At 39.3% G+C, this 27,788-nt stretch overlaps 1 protein-coding gene across 1 annotated transcript in view; it reads right to left on the reverse strand.

Annotated features, from left to right (window-relative positions):
- The window catches only part of FBN1 (fibrillin 1), a 253,488-nt gene that overhangs the window by 195,304 nt on the left and 30,396 nt on the right, over positions 1 to 27,788 (reverse strand). The window contains exons 3-6 of the mRNA XM_027096594.1: positions 21,691 to 21,773; positions 19,552 to 19,650; positions 9,775 to 9,870; positions 5,839 to 5,934 (exon numbers count right to left, since the gene is read on the reverse strand). Coding sequence (XP_026952395.1) covers positions 5,839 to 5,934; positions 9,775 to 9,870; positions 19,552 to 19,650; positions 21,691 to 21,773 — 374 coding nt within the window. The remainder of the gene's footprint in view (positions 1 to 5,838; positions 5,935 to 9,774; positions 9,871 to 19,551; positions 19,651 to 21,690; positions 21,774 to 27,788) is intronic.

The following is a 27,788-nucleotide window of genomic DNA, read 5'->3' on the forward strand; positions in this document are numbered from 1 at the left end:
TGATGGACTATGAAGTATTGCTGTTCTTTGATTTTTATTCTACTCCATATTTGCCCCCCATTGTTCCTTCTTCTTAAAACTATCAGTTCAGTAATGCTTTCCCCTATACTTTTTATAATAGCCAGCAGAACAGCCAACAGACTTTCTTGATTTGGGAAAAATCCAAGTATTGTCTTCACAGTTTAGACTTGGGTAGGAATTTAACATTGAACAAATGATTCAGGATTTCGAAGAATTCGTGTCCATGCTTACATTCAGACGGTACATAATGAAGACCTCCAGATGGAGTAATGATAGAAAACTTCTTGTTATTAGCACTTATGCTTCCAAAAGGCTTCATACTCTGGCTCACATAAAGTTTGACGTTAAAATATTAATCTAATTCCATGTGCTTTAAGAACCATGCAAGACAATTCTTTTCACTGCTTTTTAATCTAAGTCAATTTTCGACCCCAAACGACTAATGTGTTTGATTATTGACTGTCGTCACTAGAACCGACACTATTTTAGGCTGTTTCTAAAAACCCAAATGACTCCCATAAAGGGAAAAAAATGGTCACATGCTCATTTGAATGAATTGCTGACTCTGTAAAGGTAATTACAAAAAAGAGTTTCCAAATATGGCTCGAAGAGTTGTAATATTGTAGGAAAACTATATAACCTTCCATGGTAACTGCACTAAACGACAATATTCATTTTCTATGGCTACATTTTAGAATGTTGGTTCAGTCATTTGGAGTCAATTTATATGTACTGCAAACAGACAGGAATCATCCTCTCTCCAAGAATGGATTATTATATTTAAAATATCAGAATCAATCAAACAGAGAAATATCCCCAAACCCTGCATTACATACACCCAAGCAATACTCAAGACTCCTTTCTCTTGGCTTTTAAAATGATTTAAAAGCAACTTAGCTCAACTCTTCCTCCAGAGAGGAAAACTACCTACCTTGCCAAATTTCTTGAAAGGATTTTCCCCCCACTCCATAACTTTCACTCTAAAACTCTTAGTTCTAGATTTCTTCTTATAATTTCTCAGAAAAGTTTCTATAGTTACTAATGACCTCCTTCCAAGTGAAACCCAAGTACGGCACAGTGGTCATGTACACAGGCTTATGAGCCAGACCGGCTGGGTTCAGTTGTTGATTGTACCACTTACAAGCTATCTGACCTTGGGCAAGCTCTTTGACCTCTCTTTGCCTCTGTTTGCTCCTCTATAAAATGGGACTCATTAAAGGACTTTTCTCATAAGGTTGTTGCAAATCACCAAAGTCAAGTGTTCCGCATACTGTCTGGCCCTCTCTAAGTACCCAGTCCATGTCACCTGTTATCACATCAAAGGGCCTTTTGTTATTCTCATTCTTTCTTGATCCTTGAAGAGTCTAACAACTGCCAAGCTATTTCTTGAAGTCCTTGCTTTTAGTTTCTTTGGCTCAGTGCTCCCCTGGTTCTCTTGCCTCTCTCCATGTTTTCTCAGTGTCTATCTTTTGTTCTCTTCTTCCTCAGGCCTGTTCATCAGTAACCCCACCCCGTCTCCAAGTTCAGGTCTATCTCCATCATTCTTCTCTCTTTTTTCACTACCTTGAGAAGTCTCATCCACTCACATGATTCACTGTGTTTAATATAAGAGCATTTAACAAGATTTTAAATAGTCTGCATTCTGAGGCAAGATGGCAAGAGAAAGTGTGCTTCCAATAGTCTCGTTGGCAGTAACTATGGCAATACCCAACTAGCTTATGTTATCATTGCCAAAACAGGCACTGACCTCATTTCAATATTCTAATAACAAATGCAAAAATGCCATACCACTGAGCTTAGGCAGTGATAAGTTTTACTGGTTGCTCAAGACCCAAGCAGAGAGAAGGCAAAAGTGAGGGGGAGGGGGCAATCAGGAAAACCATAAATGTAAATTTACAGGAAAAAAATATATAAGAGGAAGAACAATGAAAGAAACTTGGCATGTGAAACAAAACACAAAGAGATGCAATCTTTGATACAGTAAGTAGCAGGAGGTGGCAAACTCAAGTGCCCACAGGGGCTAAAAAGTAAGCTTAATGAATAAAGGGAGCAGGATGTAAGACAATAGGGAGTAGTAGGGATTGTGGCAAGCTAGAGACTATAACTAAAGGTACTCACATTCAGTTTTTAAAAAGTAAACATTACAGGCCAAACAAGTCACAGGCCTCTTCTTTTCTTCCTCTGAACATAGCAGGCAATAGTATCATTGTCACCTTCCCAATGAGGCTGACTAGCCCCAAAATTTTTTTAAAACATATTTTAATGGCTAAAAGCTACAAGTGAGACAAATTTGCTTCATAGTTTGACTGCATTTGTTGAATGAAAGTTATGATTCGTAATTCAACCATGGATCCACTGCTTGTCTCCATCACAAACCAAAACACTATGTTCATGGGTTATTAAGATTCACTTACTAGCTTAAAGTGATCCAAATCCTGCCAGTATCACCCCCCAAAGGATAGTCTACACTTGTACTGGCTCTCTGATGTAGCTGCAGACATATAGTTGCAAGACCTCTCAGGGACAAAGATGATTATCCTGAGAGGTACTTGTAACACATTTGAAATGTCCCTTTCCACGTGTATTACATCGTGATAGGAGGTTGTTTGTTTGTTTGTTTATTGTCACCTGGCTTAAGTCAAAACATACCTTCTTTTCTGCATCCTTGCCAACTGAAAAATGACAGTCATGTGGCCCTGAAAGATGGGGCCAAATTCAATTAGGACTCAACACTGCAAGCTCTGTTTAAAATGAAACAATGAGAAATATCCAGAATTGTCCACAAGTAGGTAAGCAGCAATTACTTCCAGGAGATACTTTTTCTTCATCTGATAATCATATCTCAAGATTTTCTGGTGCTTCAAAATAAATTCAGTTCAACATTTATTGGCCATACGCTGTGCATCACGCATTAAGCCTGGCTTAGGAATTTAAAAGATGATGAAACCACAGTTGCTGCTGAAGAGCTTACACTCTAATGGGGGAGATGGACATGGAAACCTGCTATTTCAATACAATGTGGTAGGTGCTATCAAAAGATATGTGGAGAGAGTGCTCAGAGAGAATACAGAAGAGGCCCTGGGCTCAGCCTCCTAGAAGAAGGAAAGAAAATTAGTAAAGACTTCCTGGAAGTTCATTTTTAAAAATAAAAAGCCAGGGCTTCCGTGATGGCGCAGTGGTTAAGAATCTACCTGCCAATGCGGGGGACATGGGTTCAATCCCTGGTCCGGGAAGATCCCACATGCCGCGGAGCAACTACTGAGCCTGCGTGCCACAGCTACTGAGCCTGTGAGCCACAACTACTGAAGCCCATGTGCCTAGAGCCCGCGCTCCGCAACCAGAGAAGCCACCTCAATGAGAAGCCTGCACACCGCAACGAAGAGTAGCCCCCACTCGCCGCAACTAGAGAAAGCCCGCATGCAGCAACGAAGACCCAACGCAGCCAAAAATAAATTTATTTTAAATAAATAAATAAATAAAAAGTCACATTCCATTTAAAACATAATGCAACTGGCCTACATAGTTGAACAACTTAGTTAAGTATACTAACCCACCATCAGAAGTGACACTGAATACTTCCCTATGCTTCAGGATGGATTTGTCCTGACTCAGTCCTATATTTTTATTAATCAGTCTTGAAATCACAAGCATTCGTCTGAGTAGTAGGATATCTTGCCTCTAATTCTTTAAAGAGGTAAGCAGATGACTTCCACAAGAGCAGAAAACAGTGAAGACTAAAAATGGAAATACAATCCTGGAATCAAAGAGCCTCCCCTCTCCCGTGTGGTGAGAGAAATCACACTCATGTTTCCCTTCTCCCACTGAAGGTTTGGTTCTGTATTCCCAGGTAGAAGAGGCAAAGGACAATGATTAAAGAGAGCCTGCTTCCTCCCGACTCTCCACAACCACAAATGCCTGAAAATCTGCCATCTAGGGATTAATTTTATTTAGATAATCACTATTGTGAAGATTCTATGGGGCCAAAATATATTTACACCTAAGTGCAAATTTTAGGATACCCTTACCACGGAGGAAAGCAGTTAAAGACACTCCAAAATTTGGAGAAATCCCTAAGTAATAAGCCAGTTTTGATTAGCAGTTTAGTAACTTAACCCATTCACATCATTTCTGAATCTTGGTCAAAGATCAAGTCTTTGAAGAAATAAGTGTGGAATGGTTAAATATCATGCCCTCTTTATCTTAGACTGTTTTATCAATATCTGTAACTATGGGTATCAATATTCTTTGCAGCAAATTATTAACCAGATTCTTAGAGGTAAAATGCTCTATAACTTCATTCTATTAGTGATTTTTCTAAAACAAATTAAGCCCACTATTATCACTTCCAGAATTATTTTCACACTGTTCGAGTTACATGTTAACAACTTTAATCTCAACAATTTAAATCCTATATCATCATCACTGAGTAAATACTAAGGCCACAGAATGATACTACCTAATCAAAACAGTTGTCTTTATTACTCTTGAGACCATTAGATATACATTAGCTCCAAGTCAATAAAAATACATCAAGTTGTAAAGAGAAACAGTTTTAAAGAGGGACTCCAAAATGACGCCAAGTACAATGTAACAGCCAAGAGTCCATGATGCGTCGCATATCCATACCGTGCAGTGGCCTTGTGAACAGAGATACAATATAATCTATCCAGTAATAATAGAGTTACTTGCTAAAACAGTTATTGTTGCTTTATCAGCAAAGAACTGAATTTAGACGAACTCATAAAACTACAAGCAGAGGACAATTTCTCACATACCACTCTGTGCTCTTTGCTTTTAAATAACATATATTCAACACTTGCTACTGAATCTTTACTTTCCATCTTAGAATAAAATGATCTCTATATGACTTTGGATAAAGGTGATGATTGAAGTTTAAAAAGTTCATGAGTATTTTTCAATGGGTATTTTTCATGAGTATTTTTGCAGTTTTGTATGAAAGGAACCTCCTAAATCTTCACGATAAAATCTTCACTATAAAACTAGGAACAATGAAAACATGGCTATGAATGTAAAGACAAGATGATCAACAAAGCAAAGGTCAGGGCGCTGGGTATTTAAGAATACTGCACATTGACATATATCTCAATATGCTACTTGTATGCATAGGCAAATCAGGTAGAAATCTCTTTTAATTAAGAGCAGCAGTATACATTAGACTTGAAAACTGAAAACCCACATTCGGATTAAAGCTGCTTATTATGTGTGTGACCTTAGGCAGCTCCCTTGACCTCCCCGAGCCTTGAACTTCTCAGACGGAAAAGTGATGATGATTATACACATGTCAGTGGGCCGCGGTGAGTACTGAATAAACTACAGGTGTGAAAGCACTGTTTCTCAGCAATCAGTATGTCTAGTGAACTTTAAATGCCGAGCTTGTATACCACTACAGCCAATAGGTCCTAATAGACCTTTAGGTGCAATTTTTGTTTCATTCTGGATTTTTCTCCTTGCCATAGAGATGTTTTATGTGGAGCCACCTCCCTAATTTACTAGGATAATAATGAGCTCAATCCTTACTCTATGGAAAATTTTCCTCTTTTTATCTCGATGCCAACTGGTACTTATGCATAGGCTCATTATTGAGTCCTGCAGTCCACTGGCAAGAATTACTGAATAACATGCATAGACTTAGGGCCATTGTCTTGTCATCCTAGGAACCTTCCAAGTGACAATTCAGAAACACCCTCAAAGCTCAGCAAAATTTACGAAGCAGCTGCAAGAACCCAACGCACGTTGACATCAATCATAGCTTTAGCCACTACAACATCTTTATACCGATACATTAAAAGAAATTACCTCTTTCACACTGGGGTCCAGTAAAGCCGTAAGTGCATGCACATCGATTTGGGGCCACGCACCTGCCTCCGTTGAGACAGCCACTTTCACAGACAGCTGTAAAATAAGGACACAGGAGCTGAGAGGCTGATGGGCTTCATCTGGTAGCAGATGCTAATAAAGTAACATTTACTGTCCCCTGAAAGGACAACAATAAAAACACTAAATAATCACCCTGGTATTTGTTTTAAACAGTTACTGTACAGTTCCAGTTCCCCGGATGTTCCTCAGTCAACTCAGGTAAAACTACCTGGAATAGGTGAGTATGTACCTGTGTTAATGCTGACGGTTTCATCCTGGGAAGCATGTGAGCAATGCTTTCAGTTCTGCACCTAAAATGGTGGTTTATAAGAGATACCCCTGATGAGAACTGCATTTTGGCAACCTGACTCTTTTCTTATGATTTATGTTTAATTTCCAGAGGGTTCTCATGAGGGAAAACATTGGCCTCTCTACTGTCATCCTTACAGAAATGCAGCATGTTAAATCACTCTATTAATTGCCAATGACAAAACATGAATACTGACATTCAGTAATTTATGTACCATAATAAAGACCCAATTAAATGTTATAAGAGAATCTCTGGAAAATATTGGTAAGATAAGTCCAGAGATCCTTGAGGGAGGGACTTTTTTACTTGTCAAGAAAGGCATTAAGGGCTTCCCTGGTGGCACAGTGGTTGAGAGTCCGCCTGCCGATACAGGGGACATGGGTTCGTGCCCCGGTCCGGGAAGATCCCACATGCCGCGGAGCGGCTAGGCTCATGAGCCATGGCCGCTGAGCTTGTGCGTCCGGAGCCTGTGCTCCGCAACGGGAGAGGCCACAACAGTGAGAGGCCCGTGTACCGCAAAAAAAAAAAAAAAAGAAAAGAAAGAAAGGCATTAAAATAAGATCTGACAGCTCATGCCCTGAACAACTCTTCTCCGTACAACTTCCTGCAACTCACTTATGCATGGCCTCTTTCTAGGCATCTTAATCCACAGGTGGTAGGCTGCCCCTGCCAAATTTGCCAGTCCCTCCCACTCTTCAAAGCCCAGCTCAAACCTCACTCCTCCACGAGGCTTCCCTAACACTTCCATTTAAATTAATTCCTCCTTCATATATTTCCCACACATTTTTCCTGTACCCCTGGGGCAGTCATGGAGTTGAGCCATTCAGATCTCCCTCCAAGAAAACCTACAGTGAGGAGCTTAGTTGGCCGACAGCCTGAAGCTGCTACACCTTCAGATCCGCTACTATGTTCATGCCAAGGGCACACTCTCCTGGCTGCTACCACCCAATGACTAAGCATGGTGGAGACTGGACATTTCTGCCCATCATGAAACTATTTTGAGGGGCAATCTTTATTCTAGGCTCCCTATCAGCCTGACCAAGGCTTTCATGAAGTTGCACTATAGTCTGAGGCTCCTTCTATACAATCGTGATAGTCTTTCCTTCCCTCTCTCCTTGCCCAGGGGTGTGACCTGCATCATGGTCTGAAGGTCCTCTGTCCTGACTCCTGCTTTCTTTCCCTTTGATTCTTCTTTTTTTTTTTTTTGTGGTACGCGGGCGTCTCACTGTTGTGGCCTCTCCTGTTGCGGAGCACAGGCTCCGGATGCACAGCCTCAGCGGCCATGGCTCACAGGCCTAGCCGCTCCGCGGCACGTGGGATCTTCCCGGACGGGGGCACGAACCCGTGTCCCCTGCATCAGCAGGCGGACTCTCAACCACTGCGCCATCAGGGAAGCCCCGCTTTGATTCTTCATAGGCTTTTTCCCCAATAAATCTCTTGTGCATCTAATTCTGTCTCAGCATCCACTGGGATCAGTGCACTTGAACTAAGACAACCCCTGATAGCCAAAAATTATAGCAGTAGTCCATTGATCATCACAAAATTAGAAAAGTTTATGTATATTCATTCTTCTAATTTGCTTCTTAATTTACAGTTAGGAGAGAATGAAGAGGTTTAAGCAGAAAAGAAATTTTGAGATTGCCTAAGCCAACCCTCCCATTTTACAGATTAGGAAACTGAAGTCTAGGAAAGGTTTTCTAATTCTACTGATGTTACCTGAGTGCCTGTCATGCACTGGGCTTTGGGCTCTACTCCCTCTGGAAGCATCAAAGGAAACAGAAGATGCACAGCAGCTCCTTCTGATTCCCTTTCTGAAAATGCCTTTGAATCCATCCCCATCCCACCATCTCTCTAGCCATAGCCTTAGTACTATTCTTCCTGCTTCTGTTTCTTCCTACTCTACTCTGGCCTCAGTGGTCTTTCTCATTGTAAACCACTGTAAGTGAAGTGTATAGGCCAGTATTTCATAGCATTAAATGCATGGGCTGTGAAGTTAGACTGCTTGGGTTCAAATCCCAACTCTGCTGATTACTCCCTGTACAGCCTTAGACAAGTTACTGCCCCAGGTTTTTCATTTCGTAGAAGGTAAAAAAGGCCTCTACCTCAAAGGGCTGTTGTTATGAGTTATGAGTTAATGCCTGTAAAGAGTCTGAACATGTGCCTAGCATATAGTAAACAGAGTAAATACTCAACAGATGAATGTTGTTGGTCGTTGTCTTCTCACTCCCCTTCCCTGGCTCTACTTTGAGTGAAAAAACGGTATGTGTAAAGGCACTCCAATGGCCCATGACTTCCATTCTGACCTTAGCTTCCTTCCCATCACTTCCCTCAGCACTTAAGTTCTAGCAACGCCAAAGCCTGACCTCCCATGCTATGTATGTCATGTTCTGCTGCTTTGGCGTATGCTGTGCCGGCTGCCTAAAAGGCCCACCTCCCATCATCTGACAAGGGAACTCCTACCCACCCCTTAAGACTCACCTCAAGGGTCTCCCACATTGGGGAGGCTGTCCTACCTCTCCTCCCTCCATGCTACTGCTGTGGGCTGCCGAAGATTTAATCGTCATTCTTACTATATTGCAGTGTATAGACAGTCAGGAGGGTATTACATAAACTTTGATTTACTTATAATACTATTATTCATCATAGCAAATACATATACAATGGCAAAAATTGGAAACAACATGAATAAATGCTGATCATTAACAATTCACTAAATAAACAGTAAAACCTATATATAATGGAGTATTATGCAACTATTAAAATGTATTTTTAAATGTTCAAGAAATGAAATCTACTTCTAATGAAATATTAAGTAAAAAAGTTATATGAAAAATTATGCATACAATGGATCTCACGTACCAAATATGCATTAAAGGACTAAAAGGTAATATCTGGAATGGCGGGATTGTAGAAAATTTTATTTTTTATATTTTTAAACTATTCTAAATTTTCTGCAGGGTATATATATTCTTCTTAGTGTCATAAAAAGTGAGCTCTTCTAGAGAAATTTTCATCTCAGCAAAGCACAGGGGCTGATACAGAGTAGACACACAATCAACAGTGTTCATGAATGAACAAACACACTGGCCAGCAGTGTGCTAAATATTGTAAGAGCAGAATCTAGATTGGGAAACTAGAGAGATACAGACATCAATAGTCAAGAAAAAAGAACATGTTTGGGGAGAAAGATGAAGTTGAGTTTTGAAATACTTTATTGGAGATGCTTATTGAAAATCCAAGAGATGGTGGAGATGTTGAGCAGTCAAACGGAAGGCATACATCTGGAGTGAACAAGAATTCTCTGGGTGTAAATCAGAGATGAGGTAAGCAGTGTAGTGGAGGTAAATGAAAGAAAAATGAATCAAACCACCCATTTCCAAGGTTCCAGTCAGAAATTTGGTACTATGTGTGTTGGGTAAGTGATCTGTTCATCTGTAAGAGTCACTGCACATCTCTAAAAATGCCATGTCCCAGGAACTCAAAGAAGATCCACCAGCACTTATCTCTGTATTCTCTTTGTCTCTATAGATTAACATCTAGAATACTTATAACTATGGTTTACTTACGTTGTCCACAGTGAGTCCCTATGTATCCTTTCTGGCACAGACAGTGATCATCACTGCAGCTACCTCCATTCATGCAGCGAATGTTACAGTGTTGGACTTGAAAAGGAAAAAAAAAAGACTGATTTATTTTTGCAATTTAAGCACATAGATAGCAACAGTTCACACGAGTTCATCTGCAGTGAAGAGAAAATAAAATGGTTCATCAAGATTCATATATTTATGCAGAAATAACCTAATTGACAATGCTAAACATGTCATTTTGTGCGCATAAAATCATTTACAATGCAACGTAATTGTTTCTTCGATACTTACTTTAATAATGCTCAATGACTTCTCTAATTTAGCAGAACTTATCACTCAATGTCATTTCTGTAATTTATACCAACAAGAAAATAGTGCCTTGAGGGACCAGACGAGACAAGATTACGACGGCAATAATTTTCTTGTTAAAAGATGCAGAGTCCCAGGTAGGTGGGCAGGAAAACATTCAGGGTGACAAATTCCAAGAAATGTTGGTAAAAGAAAATTTGGAGGCAGCAAAAAGAAGGGAAAAAAATACCTACAACGGCATTTAATAACAAGACTGCTTGATAACGGAGACAGCTGGACTCGGCTCAGAAAGAGCTGCTGGTTTAAACTGTAACCTTAAACCAACTAAGACCCACAGTGTTTGAAACGCACTCTTTATCACACTGTCACCTACAGAAGTGTGAGAGCTTCAGCACCCAGAGCAGGAAGACCACGGGCAAGCGGGCTGACTTAGACTGAGACGATGAGGCGCTAGAAGGAGCTGGAGTGAAAGACGCCTGGGAGAGAGAATGACAGCGTGGTGCGGGCTCCGGCACCTTCAGGGCTCTGCTGCCTCTGCTTCAGTAATTCAGGCACTCTCAAAATCCCAGGCTGCTCCTTAGTCCTCTAGAAACAGTCAACTACCTTACTTGGAGAAGACGAAAGGCTTGATCGAATTAACCATTGTTGACACATCCCTATACGAGGAGGCCAGGATTGGGCATGGAAATTTGGCTCACTCTGCCCTGCCCTCCAAGCTGGGGGAGTAAATCCCTAGAGAAAAAGGCTCAACAATTTCACATCAGGGGACGAAAAGCCCTTCTTCTGTGTAAGAGCAGAAATCAGGTGCTTAGGCTTGCTCTTATGCAAAGCCTTCTTGGAGCACAGGGTCCAAATCTTCCCCCAAGAGCAGACAGGCAGGAGACTCCTCCCAGCAGCCACCTTCTTCAGTACCCCTTGTTAGGATGCTCAGTTCAGAATCCCAAAGAGGCCGCTGACTTCAGGAGAAGGGGCCATTTGCGTCAAGTGCTACACAAATCTCAGCATGACAACAGGGAGAAGGAAGGTGCCGGAACCCAATACTTACTATGCCCTCAGACAGTACTGAAGAGCTAAGTCAGGTTGAAAGTGAGGCACCTTTTCGAGAACAGGTCACCTATTTCCTGAAACACCATCAAAGACTCCCTACGTCCGCTCTATTAAGAACCCCTCCATCTCACATGCAAAGCCCTCCCGTGAGCCTATCAGGGCTGCTTTGACTGCTCCTAATACATTCTATGACTCAGTCCCCAATGTACTTTATCAGTCACTCATTCACTCAACAAATATTTCTGAGTGCCCTACCAAATGCCTGGCACTTTGTGCTAGTCTCTTCACGAATCTCCTCTTTAACCTGTCACTTTGTCCCTTTGCCCCAACCCCTAACATATAACACACACACAGTTCTCACCAAATACTGAAATCCTCCTACCTATCTCCTAGACCCACTGCAAACGTCTGTTCTTTCCTTTGATCTTTTCTGATTTCTGTTCTCTCCTCCCTCCCCCACTAGATACTAGCCCTCTTTGTTCTGACTCCAGAGTACTTAATAATTCTCTCTGGAAATATATGTTATATAATCAAACTTTTTTTTTTAAGTTATTTCTCCTATCCCCAGCACATTTGTCTAAAGGCATCATGAGAGTGGGGAGTGGGAAGAATCATGATTATTAATTATATCCCCATAAGTGCTCAGAGCATCCCTTGCCTGTATACAGGTGCTGTATACAACTTTGCTAAATTAATTTCTGTTTACTTAATTCATGCTCCATGATAATGACACCAAAAGCTATGCTCAAACACTGAGACTGTGTAGTTGCCTAAGCACTTATACAGCACTCAATAGGTTGCTATTAAAAATATTTTTATCACAGGGCTTCCCTGGTGGTGCAGTGGTTGAGAGTCCACCTGCCGATGCAGCGGACGCGGGTTCGTGCCCCGGTCCGGGAAGATCCCACGTGCCACGGAGCGGCTGGGCCTGTGAGCCATGGCCACTGAGCCTGCGCCCAGAGCCTGTGCTCCGCAACGGGAGAGGCCACAACAGTGAGAGGCCCACGTACCGCAAAAAAAAAAAATATATATATATATATATATATATTTATAAATATATATATATTTATATATATATAAAATATATATATATATTTATTTATTTATCTTTGTTTCCCCATATATAAAAGCAGAAATAACTCCTTTATTATAAAGCAGAAACTAACACACCATTGTAAAGCAATTATACTCCAATAAAGATGTAAAAAAAAAAAAAATCAACCAACCCAGAAAACTGATTAAAACAGTTATTTTAGGCTCCTATGATTTCTATTAAAACGTCTCAGCCAAAATGCTTTTTTAACTAAAAAACTATTTACAAGTATACAAAAGAAATGATTTGATGAAAAATTTGGATAATGTTCTAAGTAGGTCAGGAAAAGGTGTACAGTTGCTTTAAAATCTGAAGTTAAACTTAGCTTCATCCTATCTTAGCAAAACAGTGAGGGTTGGGAAAAGCACAGGAAATGATGTCATCTGTCAAGCAGCATAGGAACTCAACCCACAAACTGATTTCAATTAAAGTGGTTCATGCCAAGAGCTAATTTCCATTCCCACATGAGCAACAAAGCCATTTAGCTACTTTGAGATAAAAAAGCTAACAGTAGTCTAAATAGTGACTTTACATTATTTGTTCAAATTGAAAAAGAGAATGAATTCTTCTTTCTGGGAAGAATGGTAAGCTTACATTTAAATGTAATATCATAAAAACCTCCCTGATATGCTGTTACACTTTTTCCTACACTGTCTTTCAGGTGAACTTTTTCCAGCATAAACTATTCTTTCTCCTTTAGAAAATAAAAGCACTTGGTCAGACTTGTGAAACAGTAAGGCATGGTTAGTCCAGTGGTCGAAATAAACCAATGTACCATGTCTCCTTGGGCCAGAGGTGGAAAGCTCATCGACAGATAACAGCATCTTAATCTCCTGCTTTGCCACGAACATGTTTACCAAATTCGCATTCTTTGTGAGTCTTAGATCTGCAGGGGAAAGAGTATTTCCTTAAAGGTGGGAGTGATCACTCAGGATTTCTGTGGGGAAATAAAAGAACTAGATCTGTAGCTTCACTACACAGCAGAAACAGTTTAGAGAGTATATATATACACACTGGTTTTATTGTTGATTGAGTCCTGCCATTGATGCATATTCTAAATTTACTCTGATGTGACAAAGAATTCCAGATGTCTGGCAATTAGGAGACCATGTTCTGTGTCGCTAGAAAAAGCCAACTGAAAAAATAAGGGCTTCACTTGAACCCATATGATGCTCTAAATACCTCAAGTTACAATAGATTCCTAAACTCAATCTGTGTTAAGATTTTACCAGAAACTGAAAATACTAGGGGAGTTTAAGTGTCAGTGTACAGGTCTATGCTGCCACGTGCAGTTGGCCCTGAGGAGAACTTCCCCTCCAAGATGGGCAGACAGCCTCAAAGGGTTTCAAGGAAGGCTTAACATCCTAGAACTAACAGAAAATGTTGCCATTAACCTGTATCCACATAGAGTCCCAAACAAATTTTATGTTCATTCCAGAAGATGTCAGTCAGTCATTTCAATCATTCAACAAATATTTACTGAATGCCCTCCATTTGCCAGGTATCAGAAAGAGTAGAAGAAACCTTCTTCAGATTATAGCCCAGCACAAGTTAATTCTTAAAATAACCAACCAAAAGAGAGTGACGTAAACACGCTACTGGAACAAGAGAGATGCAGGGCTGGCACTTGGGTCTAAATACCTCTCAGGTAATGATTTTCTTTGGGATGCATTAGCTTGGGACTGATTCTAAAAACTTCCATTATCTTGGCAGGCACAAGGGGCAGAAAGAACACTGGGAGCAATTTGCAAATAAGTATCTGTATGGCAACATGTGATTTTAATGTAGGCACTAGGAAAAGTGCAAGGCAAATTAAACAGCTAGACTAACTTCTGGACTTGACACCTGAGACAACAGTCCATAGGGGCAACCAGAGTCACTGCAGGATAGAAATAATTTTCACTGGGAGAGATAACAGCAATGACATTTTCCTTAAGTGCATAAATAATCTATGGTGCCTTAGAAGAGCAACTTCACTAAAGTGTCTCAAAACAAAACAAAAAACCTAGCAGAGCTGCAAATGGTCCAGAGAAAGACAAGTTACATGATAGCAGTGATAAAGGCACTTCCATAGAGGGCTAACTAGAAAGCAAAGAGCTCATTCCTCTTCTTCCTGTTCATAGAAATCCCACACCACCCTGAAAAATCTTTCCAAGGTCACTTCTTCCAGACTAGCTACAGTACCACCTTCCCATCCTTTGAGTGTTCTTACACTTTCAGCATGGGATTGCAGCACACTCACTCAAACTCACTAACACACTGCTGTACAATTGTTCCCCTGGCCTTCTTACACCCTTAGAGCTTGGATCCATGTTGGGAGTCCCAGCACCCCAAATTCTAACTAAACTGAAGTGAATTAAAAATGATAAAATTTTATCCAACTAAAAGGGGTTCCAAATTGTAAAGATGCCAATACTCACCAAACTGACACACAGGTTTAAAGCAATTCCTATCGAAATCCTAGAAAGATTTTTTTTGTAGATACAGACAAGGCAAAGGAACTAGAATCACAATTTTGAAAAAGAAGAATAAAGTGAGAGGAAATTAGTCTACTCAATCTTCAAAACTTACCACATTGCTGCAGTAATCAAGACTGTATCGTATAGGAGAAGGGACAGACAAATGGATCAATGGAATAGAACAGAGAACCCAGAAGTAGATCTACACAAATATGCCCAACTGATTTTTAACAAAAATGCAGAAGTAATTCAATGGACAAAGGATAGCCTTTTCAGAAGTAAATGGTGTTGGAGCAATTAGACATCCACAGGTATCAACTACACCTAGACCTCAACTTCACACCTCATACAAAAAGTACCTCAACATGGATCACAGATGTAAATGTAAAACTCTATAACTTTTAGAAAAAATGGAGAAAATGTTCAGGATCTAGGGCTAGGCAAAGAGTTCCTGGACTTGAAACCAAAAGCGTGATTTTTTTCCATTAAAGGAAAAATTGATAAATTGGACTTAATTTTTAAAAGCTTTGCTCTGTTAGAAGATGAGAAGGCAAGCTACACAGTGGGAGAAAATGTTTGCAAATCACATATCTGACAAAGAGCTAGTATTTAAATTATATAAACAGTAAAATAGTTAAGAATCCAATTAGGCAAAAGATGTGAAGAAACATTTCACTTAAGAAGATATATACAACAGGTGAAAAAATGGTATATATGAACTGGTTTGCAGGGCAGAAATAGAGACACAGATGTAGAGAACAAACGTATGGACACCAAGTGGGGAAAGTGGCGGGAAAGTGGTGGTGGGATGAATTGGGAGATTGGGATTGACATGTATACACTAATATGTATAAAATAGATAACTAATAAGAGCCTGCTGTATAAAAAAATAAAATAAAATTCAAAACAACAACAAAAAGAAGATATATACAGGTGACAAACACAGGAAAAGATGTTAAACATCATAAGCCAGTAGAAAAATGCAAATTAAAACTACAATGATGTAATTACTATATATCTATCAGAATAGCTAAAATTTAAAATAGTGGCAACCCCGAAAGCTGGTAAAAATGCAGAGAAACTGGGTCATTCATGTATTGCTGGTGAGAATGTAAAATGGTACAGTCACTCCAAAAACAGCTGGCAGTTTCTAGAAAAGCTAAATATGCAACTACAGTACAACCCAGCAATTACAGTTCTGGACGTTTATCCCAGAGAAATAAAGACTTACATTCACACAAAGACCTGTACATAAATGCTCATAGCAGCTTTGTTTGAAAATCAAAAAAACTAGAAAGAACTCATATGTCTTTCAATGGGTGAGTGGCTAAACAAACTGTGTTACATCCATAGTGTGTAATACTACTCAGCAATAAAAGGGAACGAACTACTGATATATACAACAACAACAATAGGATGAATTTCCAGAGAATTATGCTGAGTGAAAAAAGCCAGTCCCAAAAGGTTACATACTGTGTGATTCCATTTATACAACATTCTTTAAATGACAAAATTATAGAAATAGACAACAGGTTGGTGGTGGTCACGATTAAGGAGAAGTAGGAGGAAATGAATATGAGAGTAACATGAAGGATCTGGTGGTGATGGTAATGTTCTGTATCTAGACTGTATCCGTGTCAATATCCTGGCTGTGATATTGCACGATAGTCTCACAAGATGTTAACATGGGGACAACTGGATAGAAGGTACCCAGGATCTCTACACAGTACTTCTTACGATTGAATGTGAATCTATAATTATCTCAAAATAAAAAGTTTAATTTTTAAATCCTTTTTAAAAACATAAAGAATAAAACAGGATGAGCATAAAATTGATCTCCAAAGTCTAAAATGTGAAATTTAGGGAGCACCTTTTATAACAACATACTGTATATTATTTAAGAAGATAATCTATTGTATATTTCTGTATATTTAAGGAGAGTTTGAGTGAATTCATGGATCACCAATGACAGGTCTTTATGAGAATTAGGGTTGCTCAGGATCTATCTCTGGCCTCAGAGACTGAGAGAGTAGAGAGCAGTCCCAATAGACCTGGAGTTAAAGTCTAGAAAACTCGCTCTGACCCTGTCTAGCCAATCCCGCTTTTGCCCTGGTGCCTCAATGACTGGCAGCAAGACTCCTGATAGGTTAAGGGAAGCCACGACTTCCGGGTGTCCAAAGGAATTGCTGGCTGGCAATTTGGACTTTCTGGAAATGCGATCTCTCATTCAGGCCACTAAGAGATCATTTCCTATTTTACAAGTCACAGGACACAAGTTGAAAATAACCTGAAAGAAAAACCCTCCTTTCATTCTTTATATTTTCAAATGAGAAGGCTGTGGCCTCAGAGGTCCTACAACTTGCCCAGACCTCCTTGACTCCATCACATAACGAGTATAAAGTTTCTTATAGGAAATACTGATAAAATGATATTGACCCCCTCTTAGCAGAACCACAGGTAGTGAATGCAAACATTTCACTGAGTTGGATTATTCTTCTGTTAGCAGGGCAGTTAGCAAAGGGATCTATCCATTGTCTTCCATACCACGGGCAGGAAGTTCTATAGGATGGCAGAGCTGTTCCCTAAAACATCACTTAAAAAGATCAGAAATGAATTCTGATCATCCCCAGCTACCCTTCCTTTAAAACATTCTGCCATCTTTAGTTGTGCAAGCTGTCTGGACATTATTAGTTCAGGTAGAGTCCAAGCCAACGATTTTAAAGGCTCCAAATGCCTCAAAAACGCTGATGAAACCATATCTTCCCTCTCACACCACTCTCAACCACCAGCTACTTGGGGGCTTTGTCCAATGTCCAAGTACCGTAGATGAACCTAAACCATCTCAGAGAGCACCACCCACAGGTCTTGAACTTCAGCCTCTACCCTAACCTGGCCCACAAGACCATACCACTATATTCCTCCCACCTCACTGCTAGCTTAAAGTCTACTAGGACCACAGCTTTTCCCTCTGATCTTGTTAACATCCTTTCTCCACATCTCATGATTTTTACTTGATTAAATCATTAGCAGCTCACACTATCATTGAAGACCTTTCCAGCTGGATACCCGGTTTTGCCATCCGGCAATATTTTCTTCCCCCAGTGGAGTGCAGTGTTGTTGGTTGCTTCAAGAACCAATCTGAGAGATGGTTCTATTCCCAACTTGATATGTAGACTCCTTCCCCACCCTGAGGCTCTCACTCCTCAGAGGCAGCCTGGAGGTCATCCTGATGGAGATGGAGACATCCGACATGTTCCCCAAAGTGCTGCCAGTTGAGCTCTCTACCTCTTGATATTCCTCCAGCTCAAGTGCTCCCGATATGTAGAACTAACCTACCCTTGCTTGGAGGACACACATTGAAAACCAAGCTGAGATCAAGTGAGAACATGCTACACCCATTGCAATAAGTTAATGAGTCCCAGCCCAAGGGGGAGTTTCTATCCCAACCTACAACTGTCTGTATTTAGTGCTAGACTATCTCTGTTTGGTTTCCACCAGAAGCAAATTCTGAGACAATAATTCAAATGTGAGTAGTTTATTTTAGAAGTAATTTCAGGAAACACTGGTAAGAGACTGGGAAAGTGAAAGAAAGCCTATGAAGTACATGATCAAGCCTATTCCTACTGTGGGCAACTAGGGCTCAATCCCACTAGGGAACTTCAGAAGACAGTGCATAACACACTTCGCAGTTATGCAAAAGGAGAGGCAAGGAAGCATGGGCACTTATCCAACACTCTCCGTTTGTCATTGGTTAAAAGGTGCTTCTAATTAAGCCCCTCAGCCTTCCAGCTTGTCCTACATGCTCCGTGGCCAGAAAAATGTTACAGAGCTCCCAGGCAGAGTCACTTGTGTCACCCATAAATGCCAAGGTATGTGCATGGGCACCAAAAGGGTCTGCTACCCTGCACTACTTGCCCCGTCCTGTTAATTGGTTCATGAGAGCCACGGTTAAATGTGAGGACTCTTAACAGGTAATGAATCTTGACCCCGCGGAAGTCTCTACTTGCAATCAATGAAAGAGAATGCGCTTATTCCACAACACTCTCCTTAAAACCTTGTCAAAACCAGAACACACTGTAAGAGGAGTGTATTTTCCCATCAGAAATGGGAAATGGAAAAGGAACCTAAGTTTTTGCCTTGGTGATGGTCAAGGTGTTGAGGGGCTATTTATATAGACATGAACTTCAACTTTTTTAACAACCAATGACTCACCTCCTTCCCGAGCCCTACATTTCCCCTAATTCACTGCTGAGCACCCTGCATTTCAAAACAAAAACCAATAGAACAAGCAAGCAAAGTCTCTGAATAATGAACAGAATGAACAAACTGGTAAAATTCTGAAAGGGAAAATATGTTTGTGCTTCATGATAAATCATCCCCAATAAACTGCCATGATGACTCCTTCCATTTTCTTCTTGCAAAAGCAGGGTCTCAAGTTGTAAAAAGTGTTTAATCAGATTCATATTTCAGTACCACAAGGAAGAATGCTTAGTTTTCTTGAGCCAAAAAATGTTCATTAAACAATCATTTCATTGAGCATCTTTTATGGTGTTTACACTGGAGATACAAAAATGAATAAGGTGACACCTACACAGAAGGAAGCCATAATCTTTATATTATTCACAGTAACTACTTCCCATAGGTAATTTCCCTATAAAAAGTGAAGAAGGGAAATGAGAGCCCAGATTGAGGAAAGCCATTCCAAGTATTTTGGGCAGAACAGAGAAGGCAGATGTTCTAGTGAAAAAAGATGTATTGCAGGCAAGAGAAAAGCCAAAAGCAAATTTAGGAGAAAATCGGGCATAACCACATAAAATAATATTATATATAATGACATGTTATACTCACTGGATCTGGAACCACAGGAAGGAGCTATCTGACCAGATGGGCAAGTGCACATATTTGGCCTAGAACAAAATCCATCCCCACAGGAATGCCGGCAAATGGCTGTGAACAAAACCAGAGGTCTGTTAGCACATGGCTTCAGAGCACGGTGATTTACAGGGCCCCAATCCTCCAGTGAGGAAACCTGGCCTATCAGGTTCCTTGTTAACTTTGCCATCATGACCTATGTGACCTTAGGCTTCAGATTTATTCATTTATAAAACAAATCTGTTGGACTAAATAAACTCTGGCTATAAGATTCGGCAACTCCCTTATCCGTATCAGTGGTTCTCCATCCTCTCTTTGCTTATTCCACAGCTCTCAATCTGTCAAAAACCCAAGATATCCTATAAAGGGAAAATAAAATAAACAAAAATCCTGTGTGTGTGTGTGTGTGTGTGTGTGTGTGTGTGTGCGCACACACACACACACATACACATTGTTTTTATGCTAACTTTAAGATGTAATAATATAAAAATTGTAGCAGTATTCTTGGGAGCCTATTTTATTATAAATGCTTAAAGTTTACTAATTTTTATAAGAATACTGTGCCCTGCTAAGACCACTTCCCTAGATAAGACCCTACCAGTCGAGAACATATGATCTATGGAGCAACTTGTATCCTACATTTAGTCCTGTTGTGAATTACATCCAAAGTCTGAGAGAAGACGTGTGAATCCACTTCGGTAGTACTGATCCTACAGTCAGGAAGCCATTCATCTTTTAGAGAATTATTAACATTTTCACGCCACCCAGAAACTAATATCATACTTGTACCAAATGCTCTGCTATTGGACTAAAGAATAAGTTCAAATGGTAAATGATTTATATTTAACAGAAGACCAAGATTTGGTCACTACTTTTTATACTCGTAAGGCTTGATCCTTTCCTTCAAACTCCTGAACAAACTTGCAAGGGCAAATGAAATGTACAAGGCCAAAAATAATACCCTTGATAGACAGTGCATTGAAACATCAGAAGAGCCTAGGATGGAGGTTGAAAACTATTAAGAAATAAGCTGTCAAAGGATCCTACAAACATTTATTTAATACCTGAAGTCAGCATTTCTCAGAGATTCTATAGAACACTAGGGAAAGGGTTTTGTTGTCAAGTTCATTTAGAAAACTCCAAATACCATTATATCCCTCTCTTAGTGAGTCAGGTTTGATCTTGAAGTAAACCACAATGTGCCAAATGAATACATTGCTTTTAGTTATAATCAAGAATTGGGAAAGGGATTAACTTTTTCAGGTCACCAAGAGAATGCTGGTTGAAATAATCTCTTCTCCACAGACCACTCTTGGCCAAATAAGAAGGGGGGTGAAGTAATTCCTTAAGTGTCCTTTCAGCTCTAAATTTCCCATTATACAAATGGAGTTTTCTAAAAACAAAAATTATTTCACAGGTATGATAACTGTAAAAGTTCATGGAGGACAGATGCCATAACTAACTTGCCTTAGTATCGCCATTAAATAGCACCTTGTCTTGCATGTAATTTGTCGCTCAACATTTGTGGGGTATGATGAGAATCTGGGGCTTTGCCACAGAAGCAGAGTCGGTAGAGGAATATCTGGTACCATCTGAGTTCTTCCCCTAGTCTTTTCAATCATCCTCATATGATGCTCTATCTGCTTCCTCTCCCCTTTGCCTAAGAGTTAGGTTTGCTTTTAGCCTCGATCACCGAAATTCAACATACAAGGTTTGGGTGGGCTTGTGGGTGGCCAACACAGTTAGAAATTACAGTAAGGAAAGCAGCAATGATAAACTGTTTTTCAAAACTCCATCGAAGTGATTACATAGTCTATGCAGCCAGGCACAAGGTATGCCATGACATGAAATCTTGATCAAAGTATCCCTGTGGCTCTATTCCCTCTATCTCAGAAACATTCTAAAGGAAGTCATTGAGTTAAAGTATAACAGTGGTTTGACCAAGTTAATATATTTCCCAAGCTAGATTCAGAGAAAGTAGGAAAATCTTAGAGCTGGAAGGCTCTGCTATAGACATATTAATGGTATGCAGTTACAAAAGACCGAATACGAAGAATCACCATGCAACCAAAACAACAAAACAAGAACATGAAAAATGACAGACTATTTACTTACGGACAATACACTGATTTCCACCAGGTAAGGTCTTCCATCCAGGGCAACAGTAAGCATTGTAACGTGATCCACAGACATTAGGTCTGAAACAAAAACAAAAAAAATTCAATCATGAGAATTCCATACTTCAAAAAAAAAAAAAAAAAAGAATATATGACCAAATAAAAGGAAAAAAATTCCTGAGTTATTAGAACAGTATGAATCTTTGCAGACAAGAAAAGTAAACTCATGGGACTCAATGCTGGCTTAGTAGTTTGGGACATTTTAACACAATGATACCAATACGGATATGCTTAATATCACCTATGCATACAGCACATCAGGAAAATAAAAACCACAGGAACAAAATGCAGTGCTTTCTATCACAATGCACAGATATAAAAAGTTATGGAGCCATACGAGACTAGTTTAAACAATAAATGTACCAATCTAGTTAAGAAAAGTCATCATAAAATCTACTGAATGTAAGGTTTTATATTTCTATTCATTGAAGTTGTGTATATTTTTTCCTATGGCCCAGCTACCCTGTAAAATGTGACCACATTCTTCCTTTCACCAGAATTACAGGAATTCACACCCTGACATTAGTCAGAAAAAAAAAAAAAAGCCAAAACATGTAAATATTTCTTTAGCCAAAATTTGGAAACATAGTTGATACCAGCAGTTACAGGAAAATAAAGCCAATGTCACTCTGGCTTCCTTGTTTACAGTTCATCACATGTCTTGGAGCAAAGCCTCCATTCAGGATACATTCAGGATCCAAATGATCCTATTTAACAATTTAAGGGAGCAACTGGGTAAAGATCTAACAAATTTTACACTGGAAACTAAGGCAGAGGGTATAACACACAGAGACCCAAAAGAAACCATTCATTCATTTCATCTTGCCACGTCTGAGGGCCTAAACCTTGATGCCAGTTCCTCGAGTTCAGGGGCTGATAAGGCAGGTCAAAGGTTTTGCAGTCAGCTTCACAAACTAGGAGCTATTCCAAGGCTTGCTGGTATAAATACTGCAGTCCCATAAGTATAAGCCTTTAAGAACAACTGCAGAGCTAAAATGCATACCTGTATATGCACAGAACCCTCCTGCATTTCCTCTGAACTCACTACTTTAACCAAATGCAGGATTGGGAAGTGAGGTAAAGTCTTTGCTCTGTCCTGTACTCTCTTTACAGCCCCAGAGAACCTGGAATACTCTGCAGGGAAAAATGTACACTTCAGACCAACTGATGCTGAGGTCAGAAAAAGAAATAGGAAGAAGGATGGAGGAGCCAGGGAGAGGGTCCCAAATCCATACCCAAAAGCCCACGGCTTCTCCAAGGCTAGACAGAAAATGATTGGATAGAGGCTTAATATGTGCATGACGTTAGGACCTCTCTGAGCCTTATTTTATTTCTCTACAACTGGGATAATGAAATGTCTGCCTTGTCCACATTGTGTGTGTGTGTGTGTGTGTGTGTGTGTGTGTGTGTGTGTATCAGATGAAATAATGAACATGAAAAGCTTACATATGAAAAGGACAATGAAAACACACAGCAGCATTGTGGTGGAATCATCTTCTGACCTAAATTAGCTACTCAGCCAAAGGAACCATAAGAGATTAAGGAAGAGAGAAAGACTTTATTAGGAATTCTAAGCCAAAGGCTCTCAATTCTTTTTCCCTCCTGTGACAAAGTAGTGCCCCAAGCTTCAGTTCAGAGTGCCCAGAACTTCCTAGGGCTACTCAGAATCTTAGAAAGGGGAGTGAGAGGAAAAGATAGGGTAGAAGGCTGGGGCAGGAGGACACCCAAGCTTCGTAAAAGTTCCCTCAATCTAAAATGACAATCCAGGCCAAAGTCAACCACCTCAAACCTTCCCCACCAACAGCCCATTACAACAACTCCACTGGATTCAGTCCAACCCCAAATCAAACCCTGGAATAACTTCAGAGGATCCCTAAGCCTTTGTAGGGTGTCTGCTGTTGGAGTAACTATGTTTTTCAGACAAAAATCAGGATATATTGTCTGACAAGGAGTGTATTTATGGAGTAACAACACATATAACAGGGTAAAAAAGCTAAGAAAAAAAGAGTCCAGGATCAGTCCTAACAGTCCTGCAAAGCAAGATATTCAAAATATTTTCCAAGGTACATGAAAAATCACAATAATATAGACATTCTTTACTGTTTCCTCAAACTTTAGAATCAACCTACAGACAAAACATGAAAGATGTTACAATTTACAATGGTTACAAAACAAAACGTAAATATTTTAAACCTTTGTGTATCATACATCAAGAAACGAGTTGGAAAGAAAGGTGTGGAGAGAAATAAAGCAATTGATCCAAGAAATAGAGGTTTAGATATATAATGTTTATAAGTACCAAATGATTATAGAATGGCTAAAAGTCATTCTATAATTATTTTAAAAATATGAAGAAGAAGAGAGAGTAAAAGGTATAGATCTAAGTGAGCTATGTCCCCATCTTTCATGGCAAGAAGCCAATAGGTACTATTTAAATCTAGACATAGAAGCACAAACACGGAACATGGTGTCATGGGGATAAATGTGAGAAGAACTAAAAACAGAAATGGTTAAAACTGGTTGCCTTAAGAGATGAGGATCTGGGGAAGTAGAGAGTTCTTTTGCTTTCTCAATTAATGCCCATCTATAACTGTTAATTTCTTAAACATGTGCTGTTATACTTTGATCATCATCCTTTATTTATTTATTTTTCTTTAATTTTATTTTACCAATTTTTTTATACGGGAGATCCTTATTAGTCATCAATTTTATACATATCAGTGTATACATGTCAATCCCAATCGCCCAATGCAGCACACCACCATCCCTACCCCACCGCGGTTTTCCCCCCTTGGTGTCCATACTTTTGTTCCCTACATCTGTGTCTCAATTTCTGCCCTGCAAACCGGTTCATCTGTACCATTTTTCTAGGTTCCACATGTATGTGTTAATATATGATACTCGTTTTTCTCTTTCTGACTTAACTTCACTCTGTATGACAGTCTCTAGATCCATCCACGTCTCTACAAATTACCAGATTTCATTCTTTTTTATGGCTGAGTAATATTCCATAGTATATATGTACCACATCTTCTTTATCCATTCGTCTGTCGGTAGCATTTAGGTTGCTTCCATGTCCTAGCTATTGTAAATAGTACTGCAATGAACATTCCGGTGGATGTGTCTTTTCGAACTATGGTTTTCTCTGGGTATATGCGAAGTACTGGGATTGCTGGGTAATATGCTAATTCTATTTTTAGTTTTTAATGGAACCTCCACACTGTTCTCCATAGTGGCTGTATCAATTTACATTCCCACCAACAGTGCAAGATGGTTCCCTTTTCTCCACACCCTCTCCAACATTTGTTGTTTTATAGATTTTCTGATGATGCCCATTCGGACTGGTATGAGGCGATACCTCATTGTAGTTTTGATTTGCATTTCTCTAATAATTAGTGATGTTGAGCAGCTTTTCATGTGCTTCTTGGCCATCTGTATCTCTTCTTTGGAGAAATGTCTATTTAGGTCTTCTGCCCAATTTTGGACAGGGTTGTTTGTTTTCTTAATACTGAGCTCCATGAGCTGTTTATATATTTTGGAGATTAATCCTTTGTCCGTTGATTCGTTTGCAAATATTTTCTCCCATTCTGAGTGTTGTCTTTTCATCTTGTTTATGGTTTCCTTTGCTGTGCAAGAGCTCTGAAGTTTCATTAGGTCCCAATTGTTTATTTTTGTTTTTATTTCCATTACTCTAGGAGGTGGATCAAAAAGGATCTTGTTGTGATTTATGTCAAAGAGCGTTCTTCCTATGTTTTCCTCTAAGAGTTTTACAGTGTCCGGTCTTACATTTATGTCTCGAATCCATCTTGAGTTTATTTTTGTGTATGGTGTTAGGGAGTGTTCTAATTTCATTCTTTTACATGTAGCTGTCCAGTGTTCCCAGCACGACTTATTGAAGAGACTGTCTTTTCTCCATTGTATATCCTTGCTTCCCTTGTCATAGATTAGTTGACTATAGGTCCGTGGGTTTATCTCTGGGCTTTCTATCTTGTTCCATTGATCTATGTTTCTGTTTTTGTGCCAGTACCATATTGTCTTGATTACTGTAGTTTTGTAGTATAGTCTGAAGTCAGGGAGTCTGATTCCTCCAGCTCCGTTTTTTTCCCTCAAGACTACTTTGGCTATTCAGGGTCTTTTGTGTCTCCATACAAATTTTAAGATTTTTTGTTTTACTTCCATACAAAATGCCATTGGTAATTTGATAGGGATTGTGTTGAATCTGTACGTTGCTTTGGGTAGTACAGTCATTTTCACAATCTTTATTCCTCCAATCGAAGAACATGGTATATCTCTCCATCTGTTGGTATCATCTTTAATTTCTTTCATCAGTGTCTTATAGTTTTCTGCATAGAGGTCTTTTGTCTCCCTAGGTAGGTTTATTCCTAGGTATTTTATTCTTTTTGTTGCAATGGTAAGTAGGAGTGTTTCCTTAATTTCTCTTTCAGATTTTTCATCATTAGTGTATAGGAATGCAAGAGATTTCTGTGCATTAATTTTGTATCCTGCAACTTTACCAAATTCATAGATTAGCTCTGGTAGTTTTTTGGTGTCATCTTTAGGATTCTCTATGTATAGTATCATGTCACTTGCAAACAGTGACAGTTTTACTTATTTTCCAATTTGTATTCCCTTTGTTTCTTTTTCTTCTCTGATTGCCGTAGCTAGGACTTCCAAAACTATGCTGAATAATAGTGGTGAGAGTGGACATCCTTGTCTCGTTCCTGATCTTAGTGGAAATGCTTTCAGTTTTTCACCATTGAGAATGATGTTTGCTGTGGGTTTGTCGTATATGGCCTTCATTATGTTGAGGTAGGTTCCCTCTATGCTTTCTGGAGAGTTTTTATCATAAATGAGTGTTGAATTTTGTCAAAAGCTTTTTCTGCATCTGTTGGGATGATCATATGGTTTTTATTCTTCAATCTGTTAATATGGTTTATCACATTGATTGATTAACGTATATTGAAGAATCCTTGCATCCCTGGGATAAATCCCACTTGATCATGGTGTATGATCCTTTTAATGTGTTGTTGGATTCTGTTTGGTAGTATTTTGTTGAGGATTTTTGCATCTATATTCATCAGTGATATTTGTCTGTAAGTTTCTTTCTTTGTAGTATCTTTGTCTGGTTTTGGTATCAGGGTGATGGTGGCCTCATAGAATGAGTTTGGGAGTGTTCCTTCCTCTGCAATTTTTTGGAAGAGTTTGAGAAGAGTGGGTGTTAGCTCTCCTCTAAATGTTTGATACAATTCACCTGTGAAGCCAGCTGGTTCTGGACTTTTGTTTGTTGGAAGATTTTTAATCTCATTTTCAATTTCATTACTTGTGATTGGTCTGTTCATATTTTCTATTTCTTCCTGGTTCAGTCTTGGAAGGTTATACCTTTCTAAGAATCTGTCAATTTCTTCCAGGATGTCCATTTTATTGGCATAGAGTTGCTTGCAGTAGTCTCTTAGGATGCTTGATATTTCTGCAGTGTCTGTTGTAACTTCTCCTTTTTCATTTCTAATTTTATTGATTTGAGTCCTCTCCCTCTTTTTGTTGATGAGTCTGGCTAATGGTTTACCAATTTTGTTTATCTTCTCAAAGAACCAGCTTTTTGTTTTATTGATCTTTGCTATTGTTTTCTTTGTTTCTATTTCATTTATTTCTGATCTGATCTTTATGATTTCTTTCCTTCTGCTAACTTTGGGTTTTGTTTGTTCTTCTTTCTCTAATTCCTTTAGGTGTAAGCTTAGATTGTTTATTTTAGATTTTTCTTGTTTCTTGTGGTAGGCTTGTATAGCTATAAACTTCCCTCTTAAAACTGCTTTTGCTGCATCCCATAGGTTTTGCATCATCATGTTTTCATTGTCATTTGTCTCTAGGTATCTTTTGATTTCCTCTTTGATTTCTTCAGTGATCTCTTGGTTATTTAGTAACGTATTGTTTAACCTCCATGTGTTTGTGTTTTTTACGTTTTTTTCCCCTGTAATTCATTTCTAATTTCATAGCATTGTGGTCAGAAAACATGCTTGATATGATTTCAATTTTCTTAAA

The sequence above is a fragment of the Aethalodelphis obliquidens genome, unplaced genomic scaffold (assembly GCF_003676395.1).
Source record: "Aethalodelphis obliquidens isolate GAN/ISIS:26980383/991018 unplaced genomic scaffold, ASM367639v1 scaffold105, whole genome shotgun sequence".
Classification (NCBI taxonomy): Eukaryota; Metazoa; Chordata; class Mammalia; order Artiodactyla; family Delphinidae; genus Aethalodelphis; species Aethalodelphis obliquidens.